The 22,924-nt window shown below is 43.5% G+C and overlaps 3 protein-coding genes across 3 annotated transcripts; 2 read left to right on the top strand and 1 right to left on the bottom strand.

The window, feature by feature from the left end:
* Positions 1-287: 287 nt before the first annotated feature.
* Positions 288-14,134, bottom strand: LOC308394342 (granzyme B(G,H)-like). Its single transcript, XM_080878602.1, has 5 exons — positions 14,022-14,134; positions 1,209-1,359; positions 979-1,108; positions 527-778; positions 288-423 (listed from the first exon to the last, which is right to left on the bottom strand). Exons 2-5 carry the CDS (start codon positions 1,310-1,312, stop codon positions 343-345), a joined length of 567 nt encoding a protein of 188 aa, XP_080734728.1. The 5' UTR covers positions 1,313-1,359; positions 14,022-14,134; the 3' UTR covers positions 288-342.
* On the top strand, positions 7,749-11,177 carry LOC308394343 (galectin-3-binding protein B-like). Its single transcript, XM_080878603.1, has 5 exons — positions 7,749-8,225; positions 9,191-9,382; positions 9,468-9,599; positions 9,712-9,982; positions 10,055-11,177. Exons 1-5 carry the CDS (start codon positions 8,168-8,170, stop codon positions 11,076-11,078), a joined length of 1,677 nt encoding a protein of 558 aa, XP_080734729.1. The 5' UTR covers positions 7,749-8,167; the 3' UTR covers positions 11,079-11,177.
* On the top strand, positions 12,915-22,911 carry mpnd (MPN domain containing). The gene is made up of 13 exons (XM_080878595.1): positions 12,915-13,424; positions 13,777-13,979; positions 14,079-14,300; positions 17,217-17,316; positions 17,394-17,472; positions 17,554-17,650; positions 17,735-17,807; positions 17,897-17,973; positions 19,411-19,579; positions 20,042-20,112; positions 20,455-20,544; positions 20,637-20,729; positions 20,800-22,911. Exons 1-13 carry the CDS (start codon positions 13,421-13,423, stop codon positions 20,884-20,886), a joined length of 1,365 nt encoding a protein of 454 aa, XP_080734721.1. The 5' UTR covers positions 12,915-13,420; the 3' UTR covers positions 20,887-22,911.
* The last annotated feature ends 13 nt before the right edge of the window (positions 22,912-22,924 follow it).

Here is a 22,924-nt window from a genome sequence, read left to right as displayed (position 1 = left end):
ACAAATTTTTGATGGTGTTTATTTTTTAATGTAAGCTGGTAAATGAGAACAGTCTTTATCACATTTATATGGGTAATTTTTTTTTACTGTTTACTGTGTTTTATTGTTATTTTTATTATTTATAATGTTCAAACAAAACAATCATTTTAAAAAAGGAAATCACATATTTAATTCTTTTCATTTTTGGTTACACTGACAGAGAATCAGAAATGCTGACATTTCATTAATATACAAGCCAAACTTTCAGTGAAGTTTTTACTCCTCATATTTTCTGGATTTCACAATCCTGTTAATCCACTGACGGTATTTTGAGATGTCTGTATAGATGTTGGGTTTATTGGGCTAACTGCAGTTTTCTTTATAGTTGAAAGAAACAATGCCAACAGCCAACCCATCGCACACCAGAGGACCACCAGAATCTCCCTGTGAGGAGGAAGAATGTTAATTTACCAGCTTTTATTCCATTTTTTTTAAAATATATTTGTGATCAAGGAGCCAGTTTACATGGAAAGGACAGAAAACATACCTGACAGAATCCTTTGTCTGTCTCATATCCTGCACAGATAACATTGGCAGGAAGACCAGGCCACTGGGGCTCACAGACCTTTCGTTGAATGACAGACACGTCCACCACCCTCAGCTCATCAACAGGTTTACCGTGAGTTTTAGTTGTTCCCCATCCAGCCACCTGACACACTTGGTTTTCTTTTAGGTTTATTTCAGCCTGTGGAAGCTTAATTTTTTCTATGCCATGGCCCAGTTTAACTTTCTCAGACAGCTGGAGACACAAAGTAAAAATAGAAATGTCTGTTTCAGTCCAAATCAATTTTATTTATACAGCGCCCAATCACAACAACAGTTCTCTCAACGTGCTTTAATTTGTGAGGTAAAGACGCTAAAATAAAATATATAAAAAAATACAATTAGAATAATAAGACCACAAATATGTATCATGTTAAACTGTGAATATGTCCTTACTTTAATCAGCATGATGTCATTACCCAGTCCAACCTGTTGATAATTTTCATGGATGGTTTTGTTTTCAATCTTTATTTTTTGATGATTGCCATTCTTGAGATTGTGGTTGCCGAGAACGACGTGTGTGAGGCTGATGAAGGAGTAATCAGTTAAAGGAAATCAATACATTTTCTAAATGTGTTTCAAAGACATGAGTCAGAGATTACAGCAGAAGATGTTTGATTACTCACGAGCCATCACAGTGTGCAGCCGACACTACAAAGTCCTCAGTCATGAGAAATCCTCCACAAACACGTTCACCCTTGTTGTTCTGCACAGAGGCCATGTACTGCATCGAGTTCTCTGGGGCTTTTGTACCATGTATGATTTCACTTCCATGTGCTGAAAAGGTCAAATGAAATCAACAAAAATGAAAAAAGTCTAGGGATATTCCAGGTTTGGTGGGCCATGTTGTCTCACATATTATGAGCACAGTTCACAGCAAACTATAGATGAACTGCACTGTGGCCGCTAAAGTGATTCTTTTCCAGATGTGCGCAGTGTGTTGGTGGATTGTGGAGCAGCACCAGCTGAGGAGAGTGTTACCATCTTCTTTTACAGAAGTTGAGGTCCAGAGACAGACACACACAGGTGAGACGCTCAGCACTGAGAGTTTTCAGAGCAGCCAGCGTTAACTGGAGCAGTCTTAAACATGAGAGACTATATAGAAAACGTGTCACAGAGCCGAGTGTACAAACCACAAACTTGTTATAGTTTGATCACGGTTATCAGTACAAAAACACATGTAAGAGTGGGTTTGGGTTTCAGAAGGCTGCTGGTTTTCTGGTTTCGTTTTCTTCTTTGTCGGCATTTGCTCTTAGAAGAGAGCAACGCAGAAAATATAAAGTTTAATCACTTTGAGAACTTTTGTAAATGTCCTTTTGTGACTCGTAATGAAATCGTTACAGGACAAAAAGGAACCCTGACAGATAAAACTGGCTTTTATCTTCATGTTCAGCTAAAGAGCAAATGCTAATTTAGATGTGAGTGAAATGATTCAATTCAATTTTATTTATATAGCGCCAAATCACAACAAAAGTCACCTCAAGGTGCTTTATATTGTACAGCAGATACAGACTCCGGTTGGAGTGAGAGAAGGAAGACAGGATAAAATACATGCTGTGGAAGAGAGACAGAGATTAATAACAGATATGATTATTAATCTCTCTTTCTAGTCCCTGTCAGGACTCTTGCTGCAGCATTTTGGATTAGCTGAAGGCTTTTCAGCGAGTTTTTTGGACATCCTGATAATAATGAATTGCAGTAGTCCAGCCAATGATGTGGCTGAAGCTTTTGTAACAACAGCTAAACTCAAAAAACACGAAGCTTAACGTTTAAACCTACAGAAGCAGATGTACAAGTACAATAATGCTGTGTGTGTGTGTGTGTGTGTGTGTGTGTGTGTGTGTGTGTGTGTGTGTGTGTGTGTGTGTGTGTGTGTGTGTGTGTGTGTGTGTGTGTGTGTGTGAGAGAGAGTCTGTGTATGTTTGTAACATAAGATTTTTTTCTATATCACCAGACACTTATCTTAATTACTTTTGGAAAAGATACACATTTCTGGGACTATGAAGCTGTTTCACACACACACAGACACACACCCTTACCCTAACTGTAACCTAATTGTAACTCTGACACTAAAACCACATTTTGAGTCCCAAAAATGCCTTCAAACTCGTGGGGACCAGGATTTTGTCCCTATAAGGGCTGTTGGTCCACACAAGTATAGTAAACTTTCCAGTTTTCCCCACAAAGATATGTAAACAAGGTCACACACACACACGCACGCACGCACGCACGCACGCACGCACACACACACACATAATAATTAAAAAGAAGTGTCTGTTTATGTAGAGAAAAGCTTATGTTAAACACACACATATATAGATAGATGTGAAATACCAACATGCTCACTCTCATGGTCTGTTTAAATTCTCAGAAAACTGTATCTGAACCACAGACACCGCTGGTTCTAGATTCGCTGATTCTGGATTCAGATATTCAGACTGAGCTGACAGATAAACACAGTGAGTCTCCGACTGTGAAACACAAACGCTCTCTGAATGAGCCAGAACACAGTAAAGTGTCTCATGCTGAGCTGGCAGAGCTACACAACATGACCCTAGCACATTTTAAAGGAGCATCAGGACTCATCATGACTCTGATTTCTTAGTAAACTTTGTTAGTAATGTGTTTATTGAAAATGAAGTAATGCAGTAATCTCCAGAGGTGGGAAGTACTATAATAATAATAATATGTGGATTTATATAGCGCTTTTCAAGGCACCCAAAGCGCTTTACAATACCACTATTCATTCACTCTCACATTCATACACTGGTGGAGGCAAGCTACAGTTGTAGCCACAGCTGCCTATGCTTGTGTATTTATATTTATGACAACTTTAAACTCGTACTCTCTACTTTTAATACAAATATCTGGACTTTCTTACATTTCTACAGCAGTTTGAACACAATTGAGGTGAGACATTATTTGACGTCACTGCACGCCGCCGAACATCAAACATCGACCCATAGAAGACTCTCCTGCTGGTGTGTCATCGTCGGTGCTCATCACAAGTAGAGTGAAGAGCACCAAAGTCCTCGGTGTTCACATCACAGAGGACCTGTCCTGGACCAGCAACACCAAATCAGTAAAAAAAAAAGTTTTAATTGTGAAATAGTTTCTTCCCCCAAGCGGTCCGACTCCTGAACACAACACTGGACTCTCTTCTCTCTTCTCCGCATACTTCGTAGACTACATAACACTATCCCCTCACTTCCAATACTTACACTATTGTGTATTGCACTGTTCCACTCTGTCAGTGTACTATTTAATCTCATTTGTTTCTATTTCTATTCAAGTACAACACAGTTGTATTTATTTGTAGTTTATCTTTTTCTGTACAGTTGTATATATATATATATATATATATATATATATATATATATATATATATATATATATATATATATATATATATATGAGGAGGATAGAAGCCACTGACATAAAGACAAGAAAGCTCCTTACCATGTATGGAGGGTTTCACCCCAAGTCCAGCACCCTGAGGCTGTACGCTAAGCGGAAGGAAGGGGGCCGGGGACTGGTGAGTGTCAGCACCACAGTCCAGGATGAGACAACGAACATCCAAGAATACATTGGGAAGATGGCCCCAACTGACCGAGTGCTCAGTGAATACCTCAGGCAGCAGAAACCCAAGAAAGAGGAGGGAGACGAGGAACCATCATGGAAGGACAGGCCCCTGCACGGTATGTACCACCGGCAGATAGAGGAGGTGGCTGATATCCAGAAATCCTACCAGTGGCTGGACAAAGCTGGACTGAAAGACAGCACAGAGGCACTAATCATGGCAGCACAAGAACAAGCTCTGAGCACAAGATCCATAGAGGCTGGGGTCTATCACACCAGGCAAGACCCCAGGTGCAGGCTGTGTAAAGATGCCCCAGAGACAATCCAGCACATAACAGCAGGGTGCAAGATGCTAGCAGGCAAGGCATACATGGAACGCCATAACCAAGTGGCCGGCATAGTGTACAGGAACATCTGTGCCGAGTATAACCTGGAAGTCCCGAGGTCAAAATGGGAGATGCCCCCAAGGGTGGTGGAGAATGACCGAGCTAAGATCCTGTGGGACTTCCAGATACAGACGGACAAAATGGTGGTGGCTAACCAACCGGACATAGTGGTGGTAGACAAACAGAAGAAGACGGCCGTAGTGATCGATGTAGCGGTTCCGAATGACAGCAATATCAGGAAGAAGGAACACGAGAAGCTGGAGAAATACCAAGGGCTCAGAGAAGAGCTCGAGAGGATGTGGAGGGTGAAGGTAACGGTGGTCCCTGTGGTAATCGGAGCACTAGGTGCGGTGACTCCCAAGCTAGGCGAGTGGCTCCAGCAGATCCCGGGAATAACATCGGAGATCTCTGTCCAGAAGAGCGCAGTCCTGGGAACAGCTAAGATACTGCGCAGGACACTCAAGCTCCCAGGCCTCTGGTAGAGGACCCGAGCTTGAAGGATAAAACCGCCCGCAGGGGCGTGCTGGGTGTTTTTTATATATATATATATATATATATATATATAATAGATAGATAGATAGATAGATAGATAGATAGATAGATAGATAGATAGATAGATAGATAGATAGATAGATAGATAGATAGATAGATAGATAGATAGATAGATAGATAGATAGATAGATAGATAGATAGATAGATATATACACATGTGTGTGTATATCTATATCTATAGCACTTTAAAAGCAACACATGGGCGACCAAAGTGCTGTACAGCAGAAATATACCATATAAGTACCATAAGTATAATAAATACAATGAATAGATTGCAGTAAAACAGGTGTCAGTTACCCACTGAGTTGAAAGCCAGTGTCTAATATTGAGTTTTTAACCTGAATTTAAAGACCACCACTGAAGTAGATTGCCTAATGTGAAGAGGAAGCTCACCCCAAAGCTTCGGGCCACAACAGTCACACTCAGTCTCCTCTAAGTTTCAGCTGCGATTTAGGGACTGAGAGAAACAGCTGCTTAGCTGACTGGAGTGAAAGAGGGGGGACATAGGGCTTCAGCAGATTGGACAAGTAAACAGGTGCCAGAGTATTAAAGAGGGATTTAAAATAAATATAGAGAAAGACGGACAGGAGAGAAAGAGGAGAGCTTATATTTAACAGTGAGGTCTGATGAGTGATATGATCCAATCGTCTTGCAGTTGCAGTTCTTACCAAGTTGTACGAAGCATGCCAGGACACAGACGAGTAGAAATTTCTGGAGTGTTGAGGTGAACTTTTATTGAGCAGTTTGCTTCAGTGGAAAGTACGATTATCATATGTGGTAAATGTGGCTTTCAGCTGCATCCTTTACCCAGTGTAAGACTGAAACTGGTGTTATCATCATGTTCATCAGCTTATCGGTGTGAAACACACTCATCATGTTTAGTCGTCATTATTTTAAGCTCTTATAATAAGAAGTTCCCACCCGTTGATCCTCATAGAGCTGAAACACTGAAAGATTAGCTGCTGAAGATGGAACGCATGAGAGCTACATGTCATCCTTTTATAAAATCTGAAGCTTCTGCTTCTGCTACTTTACCACACTGCTCTATACGCAAATTTCCCTACAGGTGTACCTACACAGATAAATAAATACTGCTTATTTAGTGTCTGCAGTGTTAATCAGAAAGTTTTAAATATTCTTCATTGAAATCTTTAGTAGCTGTATCAGTCTGTGATGGCTGGTTGCCCACAGCTGGTTTTGAAGAAGCTGCAGAGGTTTGCTCTGTTTGCTGACTTTTGTATTTGGTGTGACCTTGGGCGTGACCTGATTTTCACTTAAGTTAAATCAGCACAAGCTGCTATTGGTTTCTGTCATCACATACAATTTTAACATTGTTAAACAACTATTATTAATTATTAATTACTCTTTGGTGTAGATCATACGGAGTTTGTTTTGCGAGATCTCGCAAAAGTTGAATTTCGACTAATGACTGTATAAAATGTATCTTTTATACAGTCATTGCTTTCAACAATGGCGGCAAAACAAACTCGGGATCTCGCAAAAGTTGAATTCCAACAATGGCGGCAGCTACTTAGTTGTAATATTACTCTTGCTGGGTCACAAAATAAACTTTTAAGATATTTTGAGGCGTGAACGTAGTTGTGTAAACGTCAAATATCTGCTCGGTTTACAAGACATCACATATTTGCAAAAGTGCTCCGACGTTTTCGGAGCTCTCGAAGCTAACGGGAGGTTGAGACCTAATACAGCCGGGAGGAACACCGCTCTCCCGGCACATCGTGCCTCGACCTCCCGGTCGGCTTCGAGCTGGCGGCCTCCGAAGAATGCGGCTAAAAGTTTTGCGGGATCTTGAGTTTGTTTTGCGAGATCTCACAAAAGTTCATTGTAATTTTTTTTCTCCCGTGTCCCTTGCGGGGCTCCGTAAGATCAAGGAAACTGAAAAACATTTGATCCCTGTGATAAACTGTAGCTGAATCTCACAGTTATGGGAGTGATGCATTCACACTGGATACAGACTAAAAACCGTGTTTAGTTTGAAACACACATCGAGAAATTCGTGCTGGGAGACATGTTAATGATTGAAAACATTCCAGAAATTCACAGCTGCTCGATCACTTGAAGGTGAAGCAGGAAGATTGTGGAGGTGAGATGATGGAAGCACAGCTGTTTTTATTTCTGCAGCTACGTTCATAGAGCCTGGTGATGGTTTAAAAGCTTTTAGTCACAGCAGGGCGAGCACAGCTCATGCTAACAATGTGACAGTGAGCCTGGATGCTTGAGCATTGCTGAAGTTGTCGTCTGTCTGAGCGCGCTCTTTGGCCTTCATGATGTCGCCATCTGCTGGTGATGGACTCACACTGGCCTCTAAACAAACATCAACTTCTGGCTTTGAAATAACTTTATCTCTAGCTCATGTGCGGGCAGCATGGGGACCCCAAAAGTATGCATGCCCAACTGCTATACATGATCCAAATGCAATATTTAAGTTTAAAGTCTACATTTCGTCCTGCTTTCTGTTTTTACTATTTTCACTTCTCATTGTATTGAGTATGATCTATCCATAATCTCATGAAAATATTATTGGCCATTAAAATATAAAGCCTCGTTTTGAATCTTTTGTGACAAAGTCATATGTTTTGGAACTAAATGTGGCATCATCCCAAGTTGTTTGAAAAGCACGTTGGGTGTGGTAATTCCTGGAAAACCACCGCCTACAAATAAAGTAAGTAAAGTGGCTCCTTCAGTTCATGGACTGACGGACCTCATCACAGAGCAGCTTTTCTTAACCTGGAGCTCTAGTAAGTCCTTTCCTAGCTTTGGTCAGGAATGCGTATGATTGATGATTTGCTGGCAACAAAGAAAAGGACATTTAGTTTTTCTTTTATGATTTCAGTCGCTGCTCTGCAAAGCTGCATTTGAATGTGATGATGTGCACACAAAACTTCTCCAACTCTTAAAACTCTGATGTATTTTTTTTAAAGCAGAAACGTCATTATTATGCTCAAGTGTGAAAGAAGCAGGATGATTGCTGATAAAGAAAAGAACGCATTTTTAATACAGAAACTTGTTGCACTTTTGCCTTTTGTCTCCAGTTTAGCGCCATTAAAATGAATGGAAATGCTTTTTTATTCTGTATTCTTCTGCTGAGCGTCACCTTATCCAGTGGTGAGTAAAACTGATTTCCCATTAAACTCAATTCTCTATTAATATTACAATCTAAGCTGAACACAAGTGTAGTGTTGTTTGTTTAGTATTAGAACACACCTAAAACACATGTGCATGTGCATGCATGTTCTTGATGAGGTTGTCGCTTGTTTCCAAGGTTTCATAACCGCAAGAAACCGTCAGTCGACAGTTTAAGGGTTACTTTATAAAGTTATCGTGTCACAACAAATAAATAAATAATTATTACCAGCACAGAGGATTATGAGCATTCTCAGGATGTTGTTATGAGTTAGTTTACTAACATGGCAGCCAATCACAACCCAACACCAACTGGCTATCACGGTATGAGGTGTGCAGATACAAAGAAAGGTTTCAGATGTTTGCACCTAACATAGCCGCGATAGTATAATGCAAGTGCTAATAATGATGCACTTTAGTTTTATTTAATGCTTTATATATGTGCAATAATGAATCAAAAATTTATAAGGAAAACATTTATGGTCACAGCTCACTTAATAACTTTTCCTGTCCTGGGAGGAAATTCCATCCAGACATTTACTGTAGGGTCTACCTTACAATATAAAGTACCTTGAGGCAACTGTTGTTGTGATTTGGCCCTGTATAAATACAACTGAATTGAATTAAAAGTGATGTTCATTTTTTAAAAACATGTTTGTTTGTTTGTTTAATAACTGCATGGTCTTAACCCTGGTCACTGTAAAGAACAGCTGATGTTGTAACGCTGTGTACAGTACTAACGCTGTCGAGACGTTTGCTCATATTGCTGTGAATTTCTGCAGCCTGTTACAGTCTCTAGAACAAACCACCGCTGATCTGATATCAGTATTTTTAAATAAAAGTGGGAAAATAGCTATATATCTGTTGTGCTGTGAAATCTACATGATCCTTCATCTTTCTCCATAAATCCCAAATAAATCGATTACACTGCATTGTTGTTCCTTTAGCCTATGAAGAAGGTTACATCAGGCTGGCTGGTGGCCAGGAATACTCCGAGGGCCGTGTGGAGATCTTTCACGATGGAGTTTGGGGGACGATTTGCGACGATGGCTGGGACATAAATGACGCTCATGTAGTGTGTCGACAGCTGCGTTTCCCTGGTGCAGCCGAGGCTCCTGGATCAGCTGCATTTGGCGCCGGTAACGAAACCACGACGCTCCTCTTACGCGCTGCATTTCAGTGGTTAATGGCTAGACTGTAATTGTGTGGCTGTTTTGGTTTTAGGGGTCGGTAACATCTGGATGGACGATTTAACCTGCGGTGGGTCGGAGATTAACCTACTCCAGTGTACGTTTCCTGGCTGGGGGGTCCATAACTGCGGTCACGGCGAAGATGCCGGAGTTAGATGTGAGAAAGGTGAGGATGTTAGCATAAGGACAGAAGTCTCCAACCTCCTCTGAGAAATAAAGGTCAGAAAGACATTTGTCTTAGAAACAGGTGTATTCACCGTGTCTGTGATCTCTATCAGGGGCGGAGCCTCAGAGCAGGGACCTCAACCACGAGTACACGTTGGACCACAATGCGAGCCTCTCTCAGCAGCTAGGCGAGCTGTTTGACAGCAGACAGGACTGTGACGTGGACATTGCAGTGGCAGTGGATAACAACATAGTGGAGACCATCTGTGCTCACAGGGTCATCCTTTCTCTCAATTCAAACCTCAAGTCTTTGCATCCAGACCTCAGCAGCTTGCTCATTAATGTGTCTTCTGATTGCAGCCAACATGCCGACATATTTGTCAGGTATAAAAAGTTCACACTTGCACATATTTCTATGTAAACCTGTGATCTGTCAATCAAATTTTTGAATTTCAGATACTTCTACACGAGGAAGATTACGGTCACATTAGCCTCCTCCCACTGCATCCTGAAAATGGCTTCTGACTGGGGCCTGACTGAATATCACAATGAGGCTGCGAATCTCTTCAGACTGTTTCTCCCCGAGGACCCCACCTTCCAAAGTCAGAACTCTCTTTATGAGTACGCAGTTCGCAGAAGTGACGACACGCTGCAGCAACTATGTCTTCGCTACCTGGCGTGGAACTGCGAGGCGCTGATCAACTCCCCGGCCTGGACAAGCCTTCCTTTTAATCTGGTCAAAGCACTCCTTTCTCGCTCAGACCTCGTGGTGCGTAACGAAACAGTCGTCCTGAGCGGACTGGAGAGATGGGCAGAAGCTCGAGGAAACGCAACCATGCGTGAGATACTTCTAAATCTCGTCCGCTTCCCGATGATACCAGCTGAGGACTTATACAGTCTTGACAGCTCAGAGTACCACGCTAGCAAGCTGGAGGGGTTTCAGTTTAATGCTCTTCCTGTAAAAATGCTCCTCAGCGACCTGACAGGAACCATCTACACACCCAGGATTTACACTGGCAGACCGTGGAGCTTCACCTTCAGCAGTCAGGAGATCCGAGCTTACCAGCACTCCGGGGTCTACATCCTTCGAGGCCAGCGAGTCAGCAGCTTGACGTCTGATTTCCAAACCCCGGTTCATAACAGCGCCTATTTCGCTTTTCACACCATGCGCTGGAAAGTCACGACCTACGTCAGAGAGGAAGACTGCACGAAGCAAAGTGTCACTTGTGCTTCTTTACCAGCGATCAGCTTGAAGATTGAACAAAAGAATTTACCCAGTGAGATGGAGGGCCGCATCCGTTACAGCAACAGGCTCATTCTCATGTGCGCAGGAAGGCACGTGTTCCACGTGAACGAATTTAATGCTGTTGACAGCGACAGCCCCATAGCTGTTCCCAGCATCTCAGAACAAGTCTACCCGTGCCACTCAAACCTGTTCTCCTACCAGGTGGTGGTACGTCCTCAGTACTCAACAGATTAGAACTGACTAGAGAACTTAAGAGAAGGAGGGTGTGCGTCAGCGCAAGAACTGCACGCACATAATGCTTTCGGCTCTCTCCTCCTTACGTGCAGCAGCTGCAAGTGGAAACCTCACAGTGAAAATTAAGGTGGATCCTGGAGCAGGTAGAATTGACTTCATGCAAGTTTTCTAAACATGAGCCAGCTTGTCCTGTAGTTGCTGTGGAATGCATCGCTGTGGCTTGTTTGGGCACGTGGTGCTAGTGTAAACCTGGGCAGAGAGCAGTATCACCGCATTTCTATCTGATGATAAGTGAAAAAATAATAAAAAAAGGTCTGGTCTACTGTTATAATCACTCTGTCTGCAGAAGGTCATGCATTTCTTTTATTATGCAATGTATGTGTAATCAGATTACAGTGTATACACTTCTGTAATGTATTTGATTCACTGAAAATATTTACTGTCACTGCCATGACAACAGTCCAGCAGTCTTAGCACAATCTGTCTGTCCTTATACAAATACAGTAGAATGATAGAATAGAGACAGTTATTAATAATACCTGTTAAAATCCGCTGTAAGTAACAGAACGTTTAAACATACTGCAGGCTGCCTCCTCCTATGGTGTCAGTTTGAAAATCCTTCATCACCCATGTCTCAAATTATCGCATTCACAAGACTTTTTTGAGGTCAAGGTCACTGAGATTTGAATTCATCCAAGATTTTGTGTAGATACACCTGCGGCCCACCCGCCCCACGGTGGGGTGATAATGATACCAAAGGCTGATGGATTGAAAATAAAGATTTAAGAAAAAAAAAAACTCTTTTGCAATGAAGTTACAAGTAAAGTTATGTAAGTACAAATGTATGATTGCTAAATCATTTAGGAGACGTGTTTTATGTCATCAAATTATTTCAGCTAATTTTAACACGGTACAGAGGCCGGGAGCATTCACATCAACTCTGCTGCTGTTAGTTTCTGTTGGTTTTTAAGTGTTTTAGAGAGTTTTCTCCACTAAGGTACGAAATAAATTCTTCTTGCACTTCTTTAAATGGGAACGGTGTCAAAATCATAAACACTTTTATTTTATGGAGCTGGTTTTTAGATCCTGCCGAGCTTAATTCAACAAAAACAGGCAGAAACCTTTCTGATAAACAACGCTTCTCATTTCCTCACTTTAATGTTTTGAATACTGTGACTAAAGTAAAGGGTCTAAATCAGCGGTCTCAAACTCAAATGAGCTGTGGGCCACGGGTGGCACTGTCGTCTCATTGGAGGGCCACTTTAGTGTTCAAGTAGTACAAAAAACCCAGCCAAACAAACAACAAAACACTTTTAAAAAATCAGATATTGTATAACAATTCAAAACTGCAAACATGGGCTTATTTTTTTTCTCACTCTTAACTAACTGAAGCCTTTCATTGAACTACCAAAAAAAACACATTGGTTCTCTCGTTCTAGTCAGACATGCGGCAGCACTTCTGCTATACTTTTGTTTGTATTTAACAAAATAAAAATGCAGATATAAGTGTACACATTAGTTTTTGTTCTCTCACCTAACTAACACAGCCAAATCCCTCCGCATGTCTGTACTCTCTGCTCATAGTTCCTTCATATGAATTTTTGCCTTTTTAAAGAACTTATTTTAACATTGCACTCAACAACAAACAAATCCTCCCTAACAAAAAAAGTCCCTTCAAGGGCCAAATTGTGTTACATGTCTCACGTCAATGTACGGGCCGCAAATAGGGGTGACGTGGCCGCAAGTTTAAAACCCCTGGTCTAAATGCTTGAGATCAGAGCCCCTCTCCACTGAACACCAGAGAACGGCCAGCTGCGCTCGGAGCTGCCAGCAGGGGGCGGCATACGGTTGGCCCGGTGAGGAGGACAGGCTGCTGGAGGTTTGCTGCCCTCCGCCGGCAGCTTCCCGGTAAATGTGCTCGGTGTCGGAGATAAAGGAGGAACCGCTCGGTCGCTTCCGGTGACTGAGAGCTCCGCGGTTTCTGCACGATCCCGCCGACGCACAACTCACCGAACTGCACCCGCTGCACGTGCACGCGCACGCGGCAGCGCTTCGTGGTGTTGGCGGAGAAAAGCGTCACGGTTCGTGTTTCTGTGAGCTGGTCTGACAGGGTTCCTGCTCCACGGTGACACAAAGCGCGGATAACGGCACGGCACGCTGTGGAACATAAGAGAGAGAGAGCGGGGGGAAAGCAGAGGGCGGTGGGGGGGACGGTAAAGCAGCACAACGAGGAAACCAGCCGCGCAGCCGCGGACGCCTTCAGCTCGTTCTCAACAACCACCGGACACGGACCGGGAACGAGCTGCGCACACCGGGCCGCGCACAGGCTCGCTCCCTGAGACATGGGTGAGGATAACGGAGCTCTTGGTGAGGGTGAGGGGGTGAGCGGCAGACCCGTTGTCAAGTAGCAGGAAACAAAGGCCCGCCGATCTCGTGAATCCACGAAGGGCCAGTTTCGGTTTCCTCTTCGTCACGTGTGCACGCGCTTATTATCATTGAGCTCCTGCGGTTATGGAGGATGCAGGCTGCCATGACGCTGTCAGTAATGCGCGTTTGTTTGTTCTGCCTCTGAAACACAGTCAGTCTACACATACACACACGTAAACGCAGCAATGTGCCATTCACAGCCTGCTGCATGAGAACACGGTTCATGCATTGTACCAAGCCAACATCCCAGTTTTGCTTTGTGCTTCCCTAGGGTCAGAGCCTCCCAGCTCTCCACAGGTGGTGGAGGATGGAGGAGAGGAGGATGAGGAGGAGCTGAGCGGAGGGGAGGAGGCAGACTTGCGGTCCAGCTCAGGCCGGGGCTCCCTGCTCACCCGCAGGGGCATCACCCTCAGAGTGCTCCTCAAGGATGGCCTGGTGGAGCCCGGGGACGGCGTGCTAGCCATACACTATTTGGTAATAACACGTAGCAGTTATGTGAACATGATTCTGACTCACCACAGTATGCGTGACTTGACAGGAGGTCATAAACTCTTGCTTTCTCTCCTCCTGCAGGGTAAGAACTTTGTGGGAGACCTGCTGACTGATGGGAAAATCCGATGGGTGGAGACGGGCCAGATCTTCAACTCCCCCAGCGCCTGGGCGACTCACTGCAAACGCCTGGTGAACCCGGCCAAAAAGTCTGGCTGCGGCTGGGCGTCGGTGCGGTACCGGGGACAGAAGCTGGTCCAGTACAAAACCACCTGGCTGCACAAGTACCAGCCCAGTGCCGACATGGTGAGAGGAGCATGACTGAAGGGGAGCATTCCTAATATTTGGTGCTTCCATTACAAAATGTATTTTGTGTAAAAATGGGTTAGTACAGATTTCTAAGCCTATTTTATTATCCTTGCTTTTAGACTTCAAACTGAGTTTTTAATGTTCAAAGTCTAATAATTAAGTCACGACCTTGAGTTTCCTCTCACCTGTGTTACTCATGAACACGTCCCCTTGCTGCTCCTCTGGTCACGTGACTTACAGGAAGTAATATCTGTGAGAGTATCACTGTTTCACAAAGCTCTTTTTCCATGTTTCACTGATGAGGTAAAGCACAACACATCCACCTTGTGACGCTTGTTTACAGTATAAACAACTCTTATTTTTAGTGACTGTGATGAATACAAGAAAAAATTATTGTAAACACAGATGTCAAAGTAAAACTCAGAACAGGCATAAGAAATGAACAGTATTATTTAAAGCGTGAAGGTTTAGACATTTCTGAAATGATTACTTAGTAGACGTTATAAACATTTAAACCTTTACAGGATTATAATTTCTTAACCGTGTGAAGAGGTTAGTTTTTCTTTTCTTATCTAATACATGAAATTTCAGCTCTGGCAGTGAAACCACGTAAAAACTGCATGTCATCGTGGTGTAACACAGAGCCAGCATCCATTGTGACATAAGCATCGTTATGTCCTGTCCAGCCTGTCGCCTGCAAATGAAATAAGACACTGAAACGATTTCAGAATGTAAAAATAAAAAAATGGTGGTTAGCATTGTTGCCCCATAGCGAAAAAGTCCTCGTTCAATTCCACCAGGTCAGGGTGTTCCTGTGTGGAGTTTGCATGTTCTCCCCATGTTTCCGGGTACTCCGACTTCCCCCCACAGTCCAAAGACATAAAGTTAGTGGGGATGTTGTGAGTCTATTGTACTGTTGGATATTTAAAAAGAGAAAGAAATATATACATATATATATATATATAAACCAGAGTGTCCAGCTTCATGCCGACCACAGAGCCAGCCTTCCTGATTAGTTTTTCCAGGCTGGGCATGTCCTCCTTTGCTGTGCTGCTCCCCCAGCACACCACAGCATAGAACAGCACTCTGGCAACCACCGACTGGTAAAACATCCTCAGGAGCTTCCTGCAGATGTTAAAAGACCTCAGTCTCCTGAGGAAGTACAGTCTGCCTTGGCCTTTTTTATACAGGTGCTGCATGACCAGTCCAGTTTGTTGTTCAACCAAAGCCCGAGGTACTTGTACGTGTTGACCACCTCCTCTCCCTCTATCTGAACTGGCAGTGGACCTGGTCTGGACCTCCCAAAGTCCACAACCAGTTCCTTGGTCTTTGAGGTGTTGAGTTGCATGTGGTTTGTGTGACTCCATGTGACAAAGTTCCTCACCAGACTTCTGTACTCCTCTTCCTGATCATCCCAGATACACCCCATGATGGCCCTGTCGTCAGCAAACCTCTGAATATGGCATAATTCAGAGTTATAGCAGAAGTCAGAGGTGTACAGGGTGAAGAGAAGAGGGGACAGCACAGTTCCCTGTGGTTCTCCTGCGCTGCTGACCACAGTGTCAGACGTGATGTCCTTCAGTGACATACTGTTGTCTGTCAGTGAGGTAGTTGGAGATTCAAGTGACCAGGCAGGGGTCTCCACCTGCATCCTGTCCAGTTTCTCCTGGAGCAGACAGTGCCAGATTTTATTCAAGGCACTTGACAAGTCAAGAAAGGATCCTGACCGTGCCTTTTCCCTTGTCCAGGTTTGAGTGGGCTCTGTGTAGGAGGTACAGGATGGTGTCCTTCACTCCGACATCCACCTTGTATGTGAACTGTAGTGGATCCTGGGCATGTTGTACCTGTGGTCGGAGGAGGTTGAGGAAGAGCCGCTCTAGAGTCTTTATAAGATGTGACGTCAGTGCCACCGGTTGGAAGTTATTCAGCTCGTTGGGCCGGTTCTTTTTGGGGATGATGCAGGATGTCTTCCAGAGGGCGGGCACTCTCCTCAGTAGCAGACTGAGGTTGAAGACTCTTTGTAGCGGCTCCTCAAGTTCAGCAGCACACGCCTTTAGCATCCTAGGACACACCTTGTCTGGGCCTGCTGCCTTCCTGGGGCGAAGCTTCCTCAGTTGTCTCCTGACCTGGTCCACTGTGACACTGGGAGTGGATTGGAAGTTTGAATGATTGTCTGTGTGTGTGTGTTAGCCCTGTGACAGACTGGCAACCTGTCCAGGGTGAACCCCGCCTCTCACCCTAAAGACAGCTGTGATAGGCTCCAGCCCACCCGTGACGCTGACAAGGATAAGCGGCAGAGGATGGATGGATGGAAAATCCTTTTAATCACACTTTGAAATACATTGTGTCCTTTTTTCAGACACGTATTTATTAACAGCCTCTGAACCAAGTCTGCAGGGTGACATCGGGGACATTTTGTCTCTTAGAAAATGTAAATGTGAAAGCGAGCCCACATTCAAAACATTTATTAACTTCCTGTAACAGGAGGAACACTTGACCCGTGTCACATCGTGAGCTGGACCAGTATATATTTTTCTCACAGTTTAAAATCCCCGGTTTGCAGAAATGTGGAGTGATGGTATAAGTACTCGGAAAGACCCTTTTAAACAGATGTGGTGTTAAAAATAAGGAGTGGTTCCAAGGTTTTGTCAAAGGGCGATCGAGCCTTTAAAAGTATTAAAACTGGCCAGGCCGTGAAAATAGAATAAAGGTTGTGGTTTGACACGACAATTAGCTAGTGCTGACTCACATGCTGATGGGAAAAAAGGAAATGTAAAGAAGAAGAAAAATGTGATGGTGAAATCGATTTGGAGTCTCTGCAAACAGGAAACGATGAAACATTCATTACAGTAAGGTAAATCCAGTGTAACCAGAACTTTATTTTGACATTTGTTTTACTTCCTGTGATGTCAGAGCTTGGTGAGTGAGGAAGATGATGACGAGGATGAAGAGGAAGGAAAGGCAGCTGTGCAGGCAGACGACAAGAACAAAAACACCAAACCTGGACTACATGGTATCATTTCCTCCTCTCCTCCTCCTCCTCTCCTTCCCCGCTCCCCTCCTCTCATCCTCATCTGTTCGATGTTACAGATGTGATGGTTTCACGGAGGACTGACAGAGAGAGAATTCCCGTCAGATATTGCACTTTGGGCACCCGAGATGCTGCCAGGTACCACTTTACCTGACTTCTTTCACAGCTCTGTGCATGAAGCGAATCAGAGTACGATGAAAGGTGTGCTTGTGTCCTCAGAGATCCACACACACTAGTGGAGCTGTCAGCCTTCTCAGCCATCAACAGGTTCCAGCCTTTCAATGTAGCCGTGTCCAGTAATGTGCTGCTGCTAATGGTAAGCATTAACACGCTTTCAAGCAGACCAGCTCCACACTGATCACAGGTAAAGAGACTAACTTGCCCACTTCTCCCGCTGTAGGACTTCCATTGTCACCTGACCACCAGTGAGGTGGTGGGATACCTCGGGGGACGATGGGATACCAACACGCAGCGTGAGTGCAACTTTATCCAACAAAAGAGAGCATAGTGATCAAATCCGCAGAACGCCGGGCTAAAGCTGTCCTCTCGCTCTGTATTTCAGTGCTGACGGTCTTGAGGGCTTTCCCGTGTCGGACAAGGCTGGCAGACAGAGACTCGGCTTCCGCTGTTGAGGAGGAGGTAACGCACGCAGAAACACAGAGGTGGAAAAACCCACTTCAAACATTTACAAGCTGCAGTTTGCAGCCTGGCAGCACGCATTTCCACACCAACCAAAAAATTGCGCTTGAATCTTCGCCTGCGAGCTGAAGGTTGTTGCTGTTGATGTGTCTGCCTTTAAAATGATGTACAACAACACAAGTGTTTAGTAGTTTCCTGCATCTGAGATGCGAGTCTTCGAATCTGAAGTCGAGCAGAAGCTACAGGAATCCAAAGACTCTGCATCAAGTTGTTTTTGGCTTTGACGTCTAGCTGAGACTATCTTAGCTTTTATTTTGCAAATACACATTTTATTATTATATTATTTACTTGAGTTTTAGTGTATTTTTGGATTGTATTGAGTCTTTATTTTAAACATGTTTAAATAGTATAAGAACAATGAAAGAGGAAAAAAGAGACAAACAAAGGAAAACAAAGCAATAACAATAATAAATAACTTACATGTTCAAAAAGGAGCAGGAAGAAGCATGAGCTTATTTAATCCCACCCCCTTTCCACTGTTTATTAACTCATAGTCTAAACTTCTTCTTCCTGTTTATGCCCTGTCCATCAGAAATTCTTCATTATAATTTGCTTCACGTATTTATTTTTTATAACCCCAGTAACACGTCAAATTTGCAAATCTACGTATATGAACATACTGTGCACCCACACACACATATGTACATATATATATATATTTAAACATCCCTATTGTGAAAATAGTGGGTGATACACCCGATCAGAGCCTTACCTTCTCCCTGTACTTTACAAACACCAGTAGCAACCATAGTAGAGAATGTGGAGTGATTTGTGGTCCAGAATGTGTTTTACTTTACTCAAAATTGAAATACTTCTTGAAATGTTGTTATATATATAATTTTATATGAGACTTCAAGCTATTCTATTATCACACAAGGAAACTTATGTTCAAGAACTCTTTCAATTGCCACACCATCTATATGAATCTGCACTTCCCAAATAAGACGATTTTAATTTTACTTGGATTTAGTGATAGTTTGTTCCTGTCGTATTGAGCAGCTCCTTTAGATTCCCCCAGAACAAAAAAATATTTGTGCCGTCTGCAAATTATACTAATTTTATATCAGAGACCTTGCAAATATAATTTATGTAAATAATAACTCATTTTGGACCTCGTACAGAGCCTTGTGGAACACCACACACAATGTCCGAGCATGATGAGGAATATTCACTGGGAAATACTGGGAAATAAAATGTAGCTTGATCCAAAAAAAAAAAATCTGCAAATTCGTCCTGTGAAATCACACAGTTGCTTACAAAATACAGCCAAAAAAGTCAGAGCAGTATTTTTTCTGTGATTTCTTTGATTTGATCTGATAAAAATGAAAATTAAACGAGCCGTCCATCATTGTTTCTTTGTCGTGCTTGCCGTCTCAGATTTGTCAGAACCTGTTCATGCGTGGGCTGTCGTTGGTGGGCTGGTACCACAGTCACCCGCGAGGTCCGGCCCTGCCGTCGCTGCAGGACATCGACTCACAGATGGACCATCAGCTGAGGCTGCAGGGCTCAAACAACGGCTTCCAGCCCTGCCTGGGCATCATCTGTGGTACGTCCTTCATAACGGTGCTGCAGAAACGATCGGGTTCACTGAGTATTAATCGGTGCACTGCACTTCAGACGGGATGATGTATTTAAACTATTTTAAGAAAGATGTTAGCAGATTGCAGGATTATACGCACATTTCAGAGTTCTACAGCATAACAGCTTTATAGAGTTCAGGTTTCAGCAGATGTTGCAAGATAACAGGTGTCAATATCAGCCTTTCAAGCAGTGTTGCATTCAAGGGTAATGTGGGAATTTGTCGAGAAAATAAATGAAAAACGAGCCGTAAACAGCCGGAGCTCACCTGACATCTATTTATACCACACCTCACAGTGAAGCCTGTTGATGGTCAAATCTACATGTTGATATAGGTTTGTGTTTGCAAACAGAAAAATATAAGAACTCTCTGACACTGGCTCTGTGTCATCGCATTGGTGGCTGAGCTTTCATCTCTTTTCTCTTTCAGGTCCGTATTATCACGGAAATCAAGGCGTGGCATCAACAATAACTCCATTTTGGGTCGTACCGCCACCTGAGGTGAGTGCTGCAAGTGTTTGAACTGGTCCCCTTCACCTAAACGTACAGCCTGGAGCCAGAACTGGCCCATCAAAGGGTCTCATAATGAGTTGTTCAGTTTCGAAGCCTCCCTGCTCACAGAGACTCAGTCTTTCTTTGTAATGTGGAAATTTCAGATGCGCTGTCGTTGACCTTCTCATGAGGCTGCTTCTCATCAGTTTGTATTAAAGTGTGACCGTTTTCGGAATAGACTCAAGCTTCTTAAGAGGGAATGGAAAAGTTTTTAAGAGGTCAGCAGGTTAGGTTGCAGTGTCAGATGAAATGGGTTTGAGTTTTTCTGACACATGTGGTCTCTTTCTGCAGCAAAGACCTAATGACTACGGCATCCCAGTTGCTGTCGAGGTCACCTACGTACAGGACAACTTCCTCACCAGTGATGTTCTTAATGAGATGGTATGATACTGCATGATGCATCGTATGAAAAGACTGGAAAAAGCTTCTGTGATGCTGTAACTAAACAAAAACAAAAAAAAACCTCTGCATAGATGCTGCTGGTCGACTACTACAGGGCAGCTCCTGACCTCGTCCAGTTCAACCAGTACTGGTGTCCTGATACGACCATGATGGACAAAATTAAGGTGAGTTAAAGTCTCACTGTTTACCTGATCAGATTGCAGGCAGGCTGACTGAGCTCGTCCTCCTTCTCAGGGCTCTCTCAGTTGCCACGCTCCCAAAGACCAGGCCTACTCTCAGATCCTGGAGCACGTCTACAGTCAGCTGGGGAGCATGAACTGAGCGGATCACCGTTGTTCACTTCAAACACCTTTTTTTTTTGCAGAGCTTGCAGGATTGGTGTGAAATACAATGTAAACCCTGCTTTACAAACATATAGATGCCTCGATTGCTCGTACGTTAGAGTGATAGTTACCTGTTATACAGCATTATCAGACAAATACATTACAGTGGCTGTGATATTAGCTGCCCCAGAAGGTTGTTTTCATTAGAGGAGACCCAAAAAGCAGCATGTTAGAAAACACGAGACCATGCTCTTCTGCCTCAGGACGCTACTCAGAACCACGTTGCAGAAGACAAATCGGCCTTTCTACCTTCTACACATGGACCTACAGTATGTGCCTGTCTGTGCCAGTAACCTGTGGCAATGAGCAAATATTGACAGATATATACAATGTGAAAATTTGTGTTATAATTGCCTTTTATTGACAAAAGCCAATGGATCGGCGTTTGGGGAAAAGTGAAAAGCAGTGCAGAATCTACGACAGCGACCTGAAGTGTGCTCTGCAGCCGGATTTGTGAGTGCATCAAGTCCGCTGTGCCACACAAGTTAATTTTTCAGTTCCACTAGTGAAGTGAACAGGTGTGTGTCTGTGTTTGTGCCAGCGTGTTGTGAACGTGCCCGTCTACTGTCTTCCTGTCAGGTTGTGTGAAACTTGAGTCCTGTTTGTTAGGAACACACATTTGCTTCCTCTCTACCTGTACTGTATTTATTACTGCCTGTGGATTGTAGAGGTACATCTTTGAGGACAGAGCAATGCCTTAAGCCTGCTGATTGATGATCCACAAAGCATTAAAATATACACACTGGAACTATTTAAACACAAGTGTGGGTTATTTTTTCCCCTTCAGTCTAAAACACACTGCTCCAAAGAAATGAAGGGACCGGAGAACAGCAGGGCCAACACCAACAACGGATTCTGACCTGCTTTTGTTAGTGTCCTTGTTGTCGGTAACAGGAGATGGTACGTGCAGCCTATTCAGGCTGCACAGGTAGTCCAGCTCCTCTGTGCTGTCCCAACAATAGACCGGGCAGGTCTGTCACGACAGAGTGACGCTCGCCGCAGCATCTCCAGGTTCTTTCACGCTTGTCACATGGGCTCAGCGTGAACCCTTTATACCCCTCTATAGTCCTGTCCAGCTGTCCTCAGTCATCTAGCTCATCGTAGTCTAAGGAGCTCGGAAAGAAAAGCGGGTGTGGGTCACAATTAGCCAAGGAAAGATGATAGGGTGGGGCTAGGTCTCACAATGGGCTCACCCAAAACTTTGGCTGATTGTGACCCACACCTGTTTTCACACCTTGGGTCATGTGATTAGGTAGAAGATCAATAGACACTCCCATAGGGCTTAAAATCTGAGACTCTCCACCAGTTGCTTTTAGAACTGAAGAAGCTTCTCGGATGAAACGTTTTCAAGGAAACTTAAAGAAGTTCAGTCGCTTTTCTTTCCGAGCTCCTTAGACTGCCCATCTCCTGATATCTCCAACCATGAATGCTTCATCCTGGTAGAGCTGGATGGTTGCGCAGGTACTATAGGCTCCTACCAGAGGAGACGAGGTCACTAAGGAAAAGTGAAACTACGGAAAAATGAGTCAGGAGGGATAAACAAGGGTCTGTGGCCACACCTGCACCGGAGTAGGTTCAGTGCTTTATGCTCGCTTCACTCTGATGATTCAAAGTTCTCATAATTCTTTTTGAGCAGTGTGAACACACACACACACTCGAGTGATGCACCCTTTTGTGTGCGTTTTCCATATAAAATCCAACATTAAAGCCATAATTTGACACCTCACTACAAACAACGGCTTCATTTAAAACTGTATTTATTTATTTATTTTAAGAACAGGGAAATGAGGGGACAGGACAGAAGCATGTACAAATACTGTGATAATACAAGACACAATATTGTCGTTAAATTCTGTATTCATACCAAAAGTAAAAAGCAACTTAAATCTAAGATATACACGTACTAGGTGTAATATAGGACTACATGCAGAGATTAATTTAAAGGTTTTTAGGTCTTGTATATCGTTAGCTTCATA

The sequence above is a fragment of the Rhamphochromis sp. 'chilingali' genome (assembly GCF_963969265.1).
Source record: "Rhamphochromis sp. 'chilingali' genome assembly, chromosome: 3".
Lineage (NCBI taxonomy): Eukaryota > Metazoa > Chordata > Actinopteri > Cichliformes > Cichlidae > Rhamphochromis > Rhamphochromis sp. 'chilingali'.
The sequence above is the reverse complement of the archived record's forward strand: the minus strand, read 5'-3'. Positions and strand labels throughout refer to the sequence as shown.